Source organism: Botrytis deweyae, assembly GCF_014898535.1.
Source record: "Botrytis deweyae strain B1 chromosome Unknown BDEW_001, whole genome shotgun sequence".
Taxonomy (NCBI): domain Eukaryota; kingdom Fungi; phylum Ascomycota; class Leotiomycetes; order Helotiales; family Sclerotiniaceae; genus Botrytis; species Botrytis deweyae.
The window spans coordinates 2250151-2263048 of NW_024066208.1; the positions used below are offsets into that span (position 1 = coordinate 2250151).

Below are 12898 nucleotides of genomic sequence, written 5' to 3' on the forward strand. Positions count from 1 at the left end.
GATAGTTAAAAGCAAATAAAGGGTACTGCAGAATTCGATATGGAGGATCTTCAATTTGTAAATTGAGTTTCCAAGTGACCAGGACAGGGGGACTTTACCACCTTTTTCCACCGCCGAGGATATGTCCGCGAATCTCCGCTCGAACGGAGAAGAGTGGTCTCGCAAGCAAAGGAGCTCTGCTTCAACTCCGTAGATAAAGCCAAACGTTGCCAAAATCCTATATCCGAGATCTCGGAGTTTGTCAGATGTGCAACAAATCGTCCAAATATACGTGTTGGAACTTGGCGGTCCCAGGGTGTGGCTAACTTTGGGTTAGCAATAAGGTTAGGTACACCAAGTAGGTATACCAAGAAGCCTAGAATGTCATGCTATGGGAATAACTTTTTGCTTCTTTTGCTTGCTCCGTTGTCGATTTATCCGTACCTCTGCCCATTATCCGGGAGAATGGACAATACTGAGCTGAAACTCCACATTTCTGCTAATGGACGTAGTCACTGACTCTGTTGACCACATCCGGGATCTCGGTATTTTATAGACATGCAACAAATGTTCCTGTCTCCAAAACCTCTCGTATACATGATTGATGTTTTGCTTTCTTTGTGTATACGTCGAGGTGCATTGCGCTACTTCCGGAATGGTAGGAAGCTGGGAAATCATCAATCCCTGTTGCCCCGCATTTGGTCCTCTATTCAAGCCCAAGATCTACCTGAGTCTCATAACTGAAGATCAGATGAGATCTAGATCCGCATGAGGTGACCAATGGAACCCTGCGGATAGCGCGGATCTGACAGCAAAGCTGCGGGATTTCTCAGATGTGCAACATTTGATACACATAGATGCAGTGTTGTAATGTGTCTATTGGAAGTACGAAATGAACGCGTTGTGGGGTTAGTGAGATGAACTAATGCGGCTCTGCGGATGAAACGTAATGTCCGCTTTGCGATTGGCCATGTTCTCTTTGATCGACCACAGATCTTCAAGCTCAGCTCTTCTATCTCAGCTCGTCAACTATGCATATTATGGATATCGGACTTTACTCCGTAGTCGTTCAACAACTCTTCAAACCCAACATCGAAATTGTTCCAGTCAGTCTCATGTAGTCGGGGCAACATCAACTCCGAATCTTATTGCTTCGGATTTACATAGACATGCAACAAAACCCTTTCCATCTCTCATCACCTTACCAAATTAGTAGGTCTCCCACTCAATGCCCGATGTCTCATGATACAATTCGGAAATACCAATAGTTGATTTGTTGGATATCCAAAAGAGGGGAAGGAGCGCCAATGTTCGGTCTCCGAACTCACGTTGTATCGCCGAATTCTTGAGACTTGTCTCCGAACCACGTAAAATTTTGAGCGAAAACATTATGCAAAGAGCAAGAAAGGTAATATCCGCCGGCTCGGAGTTTGTGTAGATATGCAACAGACGGTTTTGAACATTTTGGAAAGGCATGTCGTCCAATGATTCAAAGAAATGAGAAGGAAATAAGGTTATTTCGTTAGTAGCATATTCGGAGGTTAATCGAAGGGCGGCCGAGGATCAATCAAGCGGGATCCGAGTCGGTCTTATGGTTAGAGAGATTTGAATGTCACCATGTTTAACAAAGGAGGGGTTGGATTGGGTTAGCTTTAGAAACACCAAAGGAAATAACCATTGTAGTAAAACAACAAAATTGAAGTCCGAAAATATGGAAAGAACGGATCTCGGAGTTTAGACAGACATGCAACAAATGTTCTGGAGAATTAGATGATTGGTTTAATATGCTGAACTTGGCTTTGGCATCAGTTGTGTTGGAGTTGGATGGTGATTGTTAATTCCATGGCATGACATGGCATGCGAGGAAGTGTTTGCGGATATTGCTCAGTAAGTTAAGATGGACGGAAGTTCGGTCGCTGCGGGTTTCTAACAATGTAAGTGCGTACCAACAAATTAGGCTAATAAATCAGCACTGTGCGGATGAGGCGAGCTCGCGAGCTGCTGGCACACTACACCACAACAACTCAACTCAACCCAACAATTACAAATTGTGAGAAACTATCTGGAATAATCAGAAGTCGGCGACCGGTCTAATTCGGATATGGTAGATATGCAACAAAAGAATCATGAATCTATGGCCTCCAATCATGATGATCGAATATGTAATTCGGGGTAATATCACGATGTTTTAAGCGTAAATGGAGTGATTAGAGCGCCGAATTTTCGGATGTAGCGATTTCATTTTGTTTTGTTCGGAGGTAAAGAATTGGAGACTGAAGTCTTCGCCGAAGATTTGAAATTCGGCGATATTCAGATGTGCAACATTAGAGATTGTTTTCGGTGTTTACATTGTGGATGAGTTGATTTGTTGTGTTGGTGATAAATCTGGTGACTGGATTGGCGAGATCAAATGAAGGGGTTTCGGAGCTTCAGAGTCAGTTGGTTAGTGTAATGCTGTATTGCTACTTGGCTCAACCTCAACTAGTATCGTGAGAAATTCTGATGTCTCAACCATCCAATATTCGGATTTTCGGATCTTTCAAGACATGCAACAAAAGAATGAAAAGCACTTTTGAATCGTAATGATCTCAATTGGAATCATGAGCTGTATCCACCAACGGAATGGATCTTCCGTTTGCAAGTTCTGCGAGCCGAATGGGTTGGATTTCGGAAAATGGCAACAGTTTGTGCTAGATGCTACCTAGTAGATTCGCATGAAGCAGTGACATACCATTAATGATATAACTCCACAGGCATGGCTTTCACCCTCGATTCCCGACGGAGTGCGGAATGTTGAAGATACGAGAAACGATGAATGTGTTAGCTACCGCTCCGCTCAAGCAATTAGCTTGTCTCCGACGCTATAACTGCCCGGTGATTTTGATGTTTGTTAAATTCCGGAAACGCCGGTTCCATCAAAAACATCTGATATACGTGCCACTATCCTCTGAACGGGGCCGAGGGGGCGTGATAAACGTAACTGTGAAAAATATTCCCGAATGGTGAAAAAGAAAAGATCCATTTCCTTCAAGATGGTGGCGGGCCGAGCGGGCTTAGGTTTGTTCTCCATACGGGCTATATTCGGTAGAATCTCAGTGCTGTTAGATTTTCCGATTAGTTGTACGAAGTACGAGTAGATACGGTAATCTTCTTGCAGAGGTGCAAGTTTAGTGGAATGAAACCTCGAGGATTTATTGGTAGATCATATCACAATAGTAGATAGCTAATAGGCAAGCCCCGAAAAGACTGCTAGACAGTATCTTTCTACACACTTTTCCCAGACTCTAACCACCTTCGTCTGTATCGTTCCTCTTCCTCACTGATTCAATCTGCGGAAATATCGCTATCGCTATCGGTTCCGGAATATCGTATTTTACGATGTGCAACAAAATTGCCTGATGGCGGATCTCATAGGGCCACTTTCCGTCTTTTAGGTCTAGATTTCCTCCTCTTAATTCCCCGAGATTCCGTCCATCCTACAATTCCACCAACACATGCGGACTATTCACACATTAGCATCTTCCTAACCATTTTTTCCAGAACCTAACACAGAGGCTGCGGAATGTGGCGGTTTTACGACGTGCAACAAAATGATTTCTGAGCGGAAGGAGTTTCATAAGTGCAGCATGTGGGTACGAATAGCTAGAACCGCCACAATGTTCATCCAAGTGTTATCTACGGGGTTTCCGCTATCAGCCAACTAAACATGATCTGGCGATATCTCGCCTGATTCTTGACAACAAAGATCCCAAGTCATCGCATGAGGGAGTCTCGGCAGATATTCACGGAATTTGAAATTTCCTAGATTTGCAACAAAAGATTTTAAGTGCTGTCTATAGGTGGGATTTATTTCTTGGCTGGTGGGTATAGTCAAGATTGCGAGATTCCCAGGTTGAAGGATGAAACAACTTTGTTTGTTGAATTCCGTTGATACGGAATTTTAGACACGATGATGCTATTTTTGACTTGACGTCGGATTTTTACACAACAATTTTCCGGAAAAGCTCACCGGAATACAGAACCTACCTTGCGGAACAGAGTAGATCTTGAAAATTCCCGCAAGTATATCTAATAGTTTGCCAATACTGACTCTCGTCGAAGCGACAACATCATCGTATCCGTTCCGTCCACTTCTTAGCTCGTGGCGGTATCTAAAAGTCCAGGCTATATCCTAACAATTGTATCTCACGGGCGGAAATAGGTATTGGCGGAAATACCGATACCGATTTAAGATATGCAACAAAAAGTCTTTTCTTTATACTTTTCGGATAGCCGCTAGGTCGGTTTCATGACGGTTGTGGACGGAGTTTCGAATTATAGTGGTGAACCTTATGTTCTGTCGGTCCCGAACAATGACCATTGATGGAATTTTATTATACTTTGTCGGAAATCGGGATTATCAGATATGCAACATGTATTTTTTGGCATCCGGTTTGGGAACCTAATGGTAGGTCATGGATTTAGCATGATATGGAAATTGCAGTATTTTCATCTGCTGCGATCCAGTGGTTCCGGAGCTTTTGTTACATATCGTTCCTCATAAGCTCTTCAGTATTCAGAACGCCAACGAGCAGATATTTTTTGCGCTCTCTGCTTGTGGCAACGGTCTCTGCATTTCTCTACGATGCACAACAAGACTAGGTTCCTGAGAACAGGATATATCACTCTAATGGCACTTGCGAGGAAGTCCTGAGCGATTGAAGCCTTCGTTCTTCCTGTGCGATGTCAATTGAGATTCTTATCAATTGCATTGACTGATTGTTACGATGGATCGCGGTCGTACTCAGACTGAACTGGGGCGGCCTGGGAGCGATTAGTGTTGATCTGAACCGAACATCTTCCAGAGTACTAGGGCGGGAAATCTTCACCATGGCAGCTTTGCGAGAGTTTCGACTACGTTGGTAAAAGTACGATAGTCTCTTGGTGTCATTCAAAAATATTTCAATCTAACAGGTATAACATCAAGCAGATAAGGTGAAGGTCTATCAGTGCTGCAAGTAATTTATACTTCAGGAGCATTCTTCGCAAATCATCAATGGACGGACAAATAAAAAAGACACATGGTCCTGATATAGATTCAAGGGACATTCCGTTTAATGAAAGCGAGTGACGGCAGATGAGATTGGCCGGGGTTGTCGGGATGTAAGCTGCCGTTAATATTCGAACCGACATCAGTGGATACATCGATCTAACAGTTGGGTTGGATACGGTAAGATTGTTGCTGGCTGTGTTAGGTGTCCAGTATTTCACCAACATCACCTGGAATCGCTCCAGCGATAAGAATATGCCACCAACGTGCAGAATCATGATGTAAGAATAGGTGACTTTATGCCGATAAGAAGCTGGCCCCAAATTTCACTACCTTTTGCTTCGCTTGTAGTAGGTACCTCGCACATAATGATACTTCCGTGTTGATTTTCTATCCATAACTTGAACTGGCGATTCAGTCAGGACTGCATAGAAGCGTATTGCTTCGGTGATGGGTTACCTCTCAGATTTTGGTGGTGCCTCCTTGGTTATACTTCTCGTCTGCTATCTGGTTGATGCCGCAAGACTTAGAGCAAGACGCAAGCAATTGATGAAGGAACATGGTTGCGAAGAACCCCCCAAGAGATCATCTAAATATCCATTCGGTATCGACCTTTTCCTTGACAAAATGAAGAATATGAAAAATCATAAACATCTCGAATCTATCATGAATCATCACAATGAACTCGGAAGCACGTACACCGAGGAGTCTATCGGCACAACAACCATCTTTACCATCGATCCTCGAAATCTTCAAACATATTATAGTACAAACTTCAAGGACTATGGGGTTTATCATCTAAGAAAAAAGGCTTTCTATCCACTTCTAGGAGATGGCGTATTCAGTACTGACGGACCATTTTGGGAACACTCCCGGGCTTTGATTCGGCCTACCTTTACAAGGTACAACGTGGCCAATTTTCCGGCATTTGAGATACATCTTCAAAAGTTCCTAAAGCTTATTCCAAGAGATGGAAGAACGGTGAACTTAAGTTCGTTGCTCGATGATTTGGTAAGCCGAACTCCCGCCTATATCGTAATCTTTTAACCCGGCAAAAACAGTTTCTGGACACATCCACCGAGTTCATCTTTGGCGAATCTGTCAACGCTTTAGATGAATCTTCTGATGAAGCTTCTGATTCCCATAAATTTCTCAACTCCTTCCATCATGCTCAACGAGGTATCAGTATTCGATCTCAGCTCCGTACCTTATCATTCTTATACCAAGACCGTTGGGATAAGAAAGAAAGACGTGCAGTTCATAAGTTCGTCGATGCACATATTGATAAGGCACTTGAGCTTCGCCGAGAATATCTTGCCTCCAGGAAATCACGCCCGAATCCAGATCCGTCAAGTTCAGGCGACGAAGAAGAAGCTGAAGAAGAAAATCATCGCTATATTCTCCTTCACGAAATGGCCAAAGAAACAGATGATCGTCGAGAGCTCCGAAATCAAACTTTGCAGGTATTCTTGGCAGGTCATGAAGCTACGGCCATTGGGGTTGGAAATGCAATTTTTTGGTTATGTAGGAATCAGAAGGCTTGGAAGAAATTGAGGAAAGAGGTATTGGAACATAGGGAGAAGGATGAGGAGTTAACATTTGAGAGTTTGAAAGGGATGAGATATTTACAATGGGTTGTTAACGAGAGTAGGTTTTCTCTTCATACTTTATTCCTCTTTAACTTTGTTCAATGAAGAGAACAAAGGTGACCATAATGCTGACATTAATGACCAGCTCTCCGTCTCACCCCCATAGCCCCAACCATAACCCGTGGAGCTGTTTGCGATACCATCCTCCCTCGCGGTGGCGGCCCTTCAGGAACTTCCCCAATCCTAGTCAAAGCCGGTACTCTCATTACCCCAAACAGTTGGGTATTCCACCGTCTGGCACCTTGTTATCAACCAGATCCTGAAGCGTTCAGACCAGAACGCTGGGAACATTTGAGGCCAGGATGGAATTACTTACCATTTGGAGGTGGAACTAGAATGTGTGCGGGAAGAAATCTGGGATTAACGGAGATGGCATATGTGCTTGCGAGATTGGTACAAGAGTGGAAAGGGGTGGAGTGTAGGGATGAAGTTGCGGAGTGGGTGGAGGAGATCAAATTGAGCGTGGAGAGCGGGAATGGTGTCAAGGTTGGAGTGGAGTGGGCTTGAGGAGGATAGTGGAGGATAGTGGAATATTATGGAAAATGTTTGTGATCTTGTCAAGGTTTTTTAGGCTTAGATATGAAATAGCGTTCGCCAAATCTCGAATTTGCATGCGAGTATTTTGAATTCTGTAAAGTATTCATTTGTAGCGTTTAGCGGTGTAGGAAATCAAACAATCTTTATGCAATCTCCAAGCCATCCTATGGAAAATTTTAGCATCACTTAATCATGAACCATCCAGCAATGGTCAATCACACTTCCAATCAGTGATACTGTCGTTGTTGTAGTCCCGTGATACCCCTATCCTATCAAGAAGACCAAGCTCTCGACTTAGTAAGCACTAAAGTCCGAAAATACCTAATCATCTCCACGGCCAGCACCATTTGACGCGTCCTATTGATTCCACGACAGTCCCTTTATCATTTTTACTCTTGTATCTTGAGGTCTGCTGACCATCTCATCTTATCGGGCGCATACCTGATGATTCCTCGTATCAATCGTTCTTGACATTGTGTTTTGACCGCCTGCTCTATTGTCAATCGGGATTTACGCCCGAGAAAAGTTTGTGATCCCGTGAGAATTAGAATTTTTGGATATTCAGAGCTGTTTTGTTTTCCATTTTCTGTATGTATTTTCTTCAACTCAAAATAAAGGAACTACCAGTCTGACAGAGGCAGATCAATATCTTCTCGATTTAGACTCACGGATCTTGCATTTCTGATACTTATCACGTGATACGCGTTTCCTCATCTTGGCTATACTTCTATATCTTAGGAAGCTTCTTTGAGCTCAATCGAGTATGTCGCATCAGGCACCACGCGATCTCCCAGATTTCTTGCAAAATTCGCCTTATCTCCCAGTCCTAAATTTTGATGTCGACGAACCACCCCCTTCCAAAGCAGCCAAACCGAGTATCGCGCAAATACTTCGGTCAAGACCTGTACGAACAGCTATACCAATCGTTATTTGTGGACTGATTATACTCTTATTACTTCCCCATGGAACACGAAAAGCGAAAGAATTACATCTTCAGTATAAAACTCCTGCATGCTTGAAACAGGCTCCTGTTGTTGTGGAGCCCCTGACAGGCGAGGAGACAGGAATTGAGTGGAATAAATACGCTTACATCACATATGCAACCTCGCAAGATTATCTGTGCAACGCATTGATGTTGTTTGAGTCGCTCAACACGCTAGGGAGCAAAGCGGAAAGAGTATTAATATATCCTCAATTATGGAGGGATGAATGGATCGAAGATGTCAATGGGAAGGGTCTGGATATTATCACTGAGATGCTGATCCAGGCGAGAGATGAATACAAAGTGGAGTTGAAGAATGTGGAAATTCTGAAGCATAAACATGGTAGCCAGGGTAATAAATCTTATTCCTATATCGTATCAAGACATGAGATCATTAATCGCTGATGCATAATAGATGAATGGGCGGAAAGTTACACCAAACTCCTAGCTTTTAACCAGACATCCCATGAGAGACTTCTCGTTCTAGATTCCGATTCCATTGTTCTGAAATCCATGGATGAATTATTCCTTGCTCCAATGTCGGACTCAACGCAACTCCTTGCACCACGAGCATACTGGCTTGATTCCGAAGGTGTCCCTCAATTAGCATCCCACATCATGCTCATCAAACCGTCAACCACAGAATTCTTACGGCTTGAAAGTGAGGTCAAAAAAGCCCGTGTGGGTATCTACGACATGGACATCATTAACTCTGTCCTCACACAGCAAAAAGACTCCTGTGGCTTAATAGACCATCAAATATACTCACTTCTTACAGGAGAATTCAGAAGACCTGTCGATAAACACAAAGGCTTCTGGGGAAAAGGTCATGAAACCGATGTATGGGACCCATTGCAAGTATTCCAGAAGTCAAAGTTTGTTCATTTTAGTGATTGGCCTTTGGAGAAACCGTGGCAATTGGATGACATGGAGTGGATCGGAAAGGGACCGACGTGTGTTCCGGTGCCGGAAGGAGATGATTGTAGGGGAAGAGATATTTGGGAGGGGTTGTATGATGATTTCAGGGAGAGAAGAGTGGTAAGATATTCTTTAAGTCTTGAAATTCTTAATGACTGACTTTATTTGACAGGGAATTTGCGGATTGGAATGATTGCGACTTGTAAAAGATTTACCGGCTATGTACACAAATTTTGGATATAGAAATATAGATTGAACGGGCGTTTAACAAGCGTTATTTGCTTTAGATAAAGACACATGTACAGGAATAAAGTTAGATTTCGCATGCCCAGACCATACACAGGCTTTTCGAGTGGTGCCAATATCATTCGAATGTTAAAGACTTGCAGAGTTCGACTGTTACGGGATATCATCTAAGTAAGTGGATCTCACATTTTTCACAAAGCGTTGAGATCAATGGATTGCAGATAGACAATGTTATTGTATACTACTTAGAAACACTACGCCCTATGCAGTGATTTTTTTCTCCCACGACAAATTAACGGATACTAGACGGTTGCATTCTGTCATCAGGAAATCATGTCTGACAATATTACCAAACAAATTCGGACGCCCTTGACTTCAACGTCTATGTATCATTTGAGCCCCCCACACCTCCATCCGCCGCTTAATCAGTCTATTGACCACGACCACGAGAGCCGCCTTGGTGGTTGGGACCACGATGATCGGCGTTGATATCCACAAGCTGTGTTCTGTGTTAGCATCAATCCACCAGTATTTCAAGGGCTATTCAACATACTAATTGCCTCTGGATCTCTTCCTTTGCTAGCTCAATGCCTTTTTCAGTACCATTGTACAAGCCGATTTCTCGATTCAGCTCACCAGCGTATGCTCTCGCGCTAGGTACGATCTCGAGATTAGCTCTGACAGCTAAATCTACAAGGAACTTATTGTTGTGATAGGTCAATTTACCCAATTGCTCGCTTGGCACATGGAGTGCATCGTGCTTTAGGTCTTTACCCTTGCCATATTTTAATGGAGGAGCCATGGAGACGAAGCTGAAAGTTGGAGGATGGTCGTTCCATCTATTGGTACCACAGCCAGGAACTCCTTCTCCGGCCCTAGCTATGTCAACTTCAGCTTGAGATTCAGTTCTCTTCCGCTGCTGACCTCGTGTCAGGCCGTTGTGTATCGCAGGGCGGAAGGTCAAGTTGCTGGGCACCCGTCCCGGTGGGAACTTCATGCACTCCGTCTTGACCACGAAAAACACCTCCTCTACACTCGGAACTCCAGGAACCAGCGAGTTTAGGGCAATTTCCCGATCTTTTCCGTGAAGAATACCCATGATGTCAATACCGCCGCCTCCAATGCCGACTCCGCGACGGCAGTCACTCCAATCGTCACCGTGTCCCCATTCCCAGGTATTCCAGGTACATTGTACCTTACATGTACCAATGAATTCGGCACATCGGAAAGCTAGTCGAGGGAAAATTTCCTCGGAATGGTGACGGAAGAATCTGACAAGCGGCATAATGCACATTCCATCGCCAAAGAAAATGACATCGACATACGGGTTGTAGTATGTCCATGGACGCTCGTCATTTTGGTGATAGGGGAAATTATCCGGAAAGTTGTTGAGGTATCGCTTTTCGTACACGCGTTGGGCCTCGGCACGCGATTCCCGAGTGGCGTGTAATATGGCTGGGACTTTCTGGCCAGGCGCGGAGATGTGCCATGTCTTATGATTGAATTGTCTCAAATCATTGGGATTGCACATGTCAATGTTATCTCGTTGGCCACCTGGTGGGCAGGGAAAATCCGGATACAATACAACTTCCAGGATTCGAGGCGACAAGGAACGTGCTGCAATGTTCCAACTCTTGAAGCGCAGTTCGGGCGAGAGTTTCGGGAAGAGTGTGAATTCCGTTAAAGGCTTACTGATGTATTGTTAGTGCTGGTATGGGTGAAAGGAGATGTCATGTGATGTGTGAATAGAAAGTGTGTACGTACCTAGCCTTCTCCAAATCCAGCTTGTTCAAGCGATCGGCGATCTCGCCAAGTGACTCTCCGTCAATGTTGACACCGCGATGAGGATTCTCATGAGGACGAGGTGCTTTAACATTATCCTCAACGAGGAGACCGAAGGATCGTTCCTTCCTGTAGTTGCCTCCACCCTTAAGGTTTGGCTGCGCGGGAATAGAGGGACCTGCCATTGGTGCAATATCGTTCAAGTCGACTTTCGCCCACTTGTTTTTCTTGCCTTTACCTGTACCCTTGGGGTCTGTTGCTGGGCCAGGAGCTTCCGTATTCTTTGAATGCTGTTAGTTTGGTCTCTGAACAGGGGTCTATGATGATTAGGGCTAAGAATAAGCAAGAGAATAAGCAAGAGAACAAAGACATACCTGTGAGGAACCACCACCATTAGTGGCGGTTGTCATTTCGGTGGAATCGACTTGGTTCTGTCCCTCAGTGGGAGCAGATCCATTGGATGGTCCACCTTGACCTCCTCCACCGTTGGTTCTTCCCACTCCACTTGGTGTTGGTTGGTAGGGGTCAGAAAAGCGTTCATAGAAAGACATCTTGTAAAATGTTGTCTGACTTTGTGATTTTGAGTGTTTTCCGATTTAGTTCCTTGGGAAATTTTATTGAAAGTAGAGAATGTGTTGTGGTAAACTTTCAAAAAGAAGTTGAGGTAATCGATTGTTCATTGAAGTCTTGGGTGATCTTTTCTAGGTCAAGAGTAAGAAGATCTGAGAGGTCGAGCTGGAACTGTGACGATTTTCAGGACAGTAGACGATGCAACAAGAAACCTTTATTACTTTGGGAGACTGGCGAAATGACGCTAGTGGTGCCACTTTCATGTTAGCGAGTTTCAACACAAGCTGGCTATTGCTTTGGATGTATTGAATCTCGGTTGTTCACGTTAATGCCAGTTCATTTGTAAGTGTCTCAATGGCTTAGATATGGATTTGTGAAGGTGAATCTAATTACTTCAATAGTGCACAGTTATATTTATTCGATCATTAGATAATTGAATCTGATGGCTACTATGCGGATGGTAAATCCTTCTTGAATGCATGGTAGGAACCGGTTAAGGACTAGATTATACAATTCCAGCAAAAGATAAGGGTGCTGTAGTGTTTTCACCATGTAATTCATGACAAATTTTTCATATTATCCTCATGTTCACACATCATTCACCATTTGCATGAGCGGATTGCACAAGGAAATGTTAGAGTGCTTATGTTTCTTTTCTATGTTACTAATCACGACTGCTGAACACTTCTTAGGATCTAAGATGTTGAACGACAACCCGGTTTGCTTGTGCTGTTCACATGGCTAAGATTGCTTTAACCTGGCTGATGCACAACTGGTCCATGAATATTTGTGAAGTACAAGAATTAGTTTAATCCAATGTGGAGTCATTGAGTGGATGAAAGACTTCCCTTTTTCAACCAATGAATCATCTTCATTGGGCCCATGGTGTGTTCTATGCCTTAGTGTATACTCATAAGTGATTGATCTTGCAACTCATCACTCTTTTGTATTTCAGAGGGAGAATCATAAAAACCTGTTTATCAAAATCTTCTCTTTTCTTCCCTAATATAAGAATCAGTCTAGCAGAAAACATTCTAGAGGATAAAGCATTGGCTGGTATTTACCAGGATTATTATCAGTGTCATGTAAGGGCATTTCAATTGATGGAATACGTTGAGGGATATTACAGTAGTCCAGACATACATTTGATGGGTGATATATCCTAGTCCAGTCTCATATTTCCTCAAATTCTTTCAAGTGTTCCAG

The 12898-nt window shown here is 43.5% G+C and overlaps 3 protein-coding genes across 3 annotated transcripts; 2 read left to right on the forward strand and 1 right to left on the reverse strand.

The window, feature by feature from the left end:
- The first annotated feature begins 4196 nt into the window (after positions 1-4196).
- On the forward strand, positions 4197-7354 carry EAE98_000677 (uncharacterized protein). Its single transcript, XM_038948295.1, has 4 exons — positions 4197-4886; positions 4949-6019; positions 6070-6655; positions 6743-7354. The coding sequence occupies exons 2-4, from the start codon at positions 5459-5461 to the stop codon at positions 7162-7164; spliced, it is 1569 nt and encodes a 522-aa protein (XP_038815972.1). The 5' UTR covers positions 4197-4886; positions 4949-5458; the 3' UTR covers positions 7165-7354.
- Positions 7355-7576: 222 nt separating this feature from the next.
- EAE98_000678 (uncharacterized protein) lies at positions 7577-9536 on the forward strand. The gene is made up of 4 exons (XM_038948296.1): positions 7577-7782; positions 7836-8528; positions 8592-9214; positions 9267-9536. Exons 2-4 carry the CDS (start codon positions 7958-7960, stop codon positions 9285-9287), a joined length of 1215 nt encoding a protein of 404 aa, XP_038815973.1. The 5' UTR covers positions 7577-7782; positions 7836-7957; the 3' UTR covers positions 9288-9536.
- A 234-nt stretch (positions 9537-9770) lies between these two features.
- Positions 9771-11673, reverse strand: EAE98_000679 (uncharacterized protein; the record flags this gene model as incomplete). Its single annotated transcript, XM_038948297.1, has 4 exons — positions 9771-9839; positions 9894-11031; positions 11105-11403; positions 11497-11673. The coding sequence occupies 4 exons, from the start codon at positions 11671-11673 to the stop codon at positions 9771-9773; spliced, it is 1683 nt and encodes a 560-aa protein (XP_038815974.1).
- Positions 11674-12898: the final 1225 nt, after the last annotated feature.

Excerpts from the sequence above, each read along its gene's own strand:
- EAE98_000677 (XM_038948295.1), top strand. The coding sequence starts at position 5,459 with ATGGGTTACCTCTCAGATTTTGGTGGTGCCTCCTTGGTTATACTTCTC. Across the intron at positions 6,020-6,069 it reads GTTCGTTGCTCGATGATTTG|TTTCTGGACACATCCACCGA; the intron begins GTAAGCCGAACT and ends CGGCAAAAACAG. Across the intron at positions 6,656-6,742 it reads ACAATGGGTTGTTAACGAGA|CTCTCCGTCTCACCCCCATA; the intron begins GTAGGTTTTCTC and ends ATTAATGACCAG.
- EAE98_000678 (XM_038948296.1), top strand. The coding sequence starts at position 7,958 with ATGTCGCATCAGGCACCACGCGATCTCCCAGATTTCTTGCAAAATTCG. Across the intron at positions 8,529-8,591 it reads GCATAAACATGGTAGCCAGG|ATGAATGGGCGGAAAGTTAC; the intron begins GTAATAAATCTT and ends GATGCATAATAG. Across the intron at positions 9,215-9,266 it reads ATTTCAGGGAGAGAAGAGTG|GGAATTTGCGGATTGGAATG; the intron begins GTAAGATATTCT and ends TTTATTTGACAG.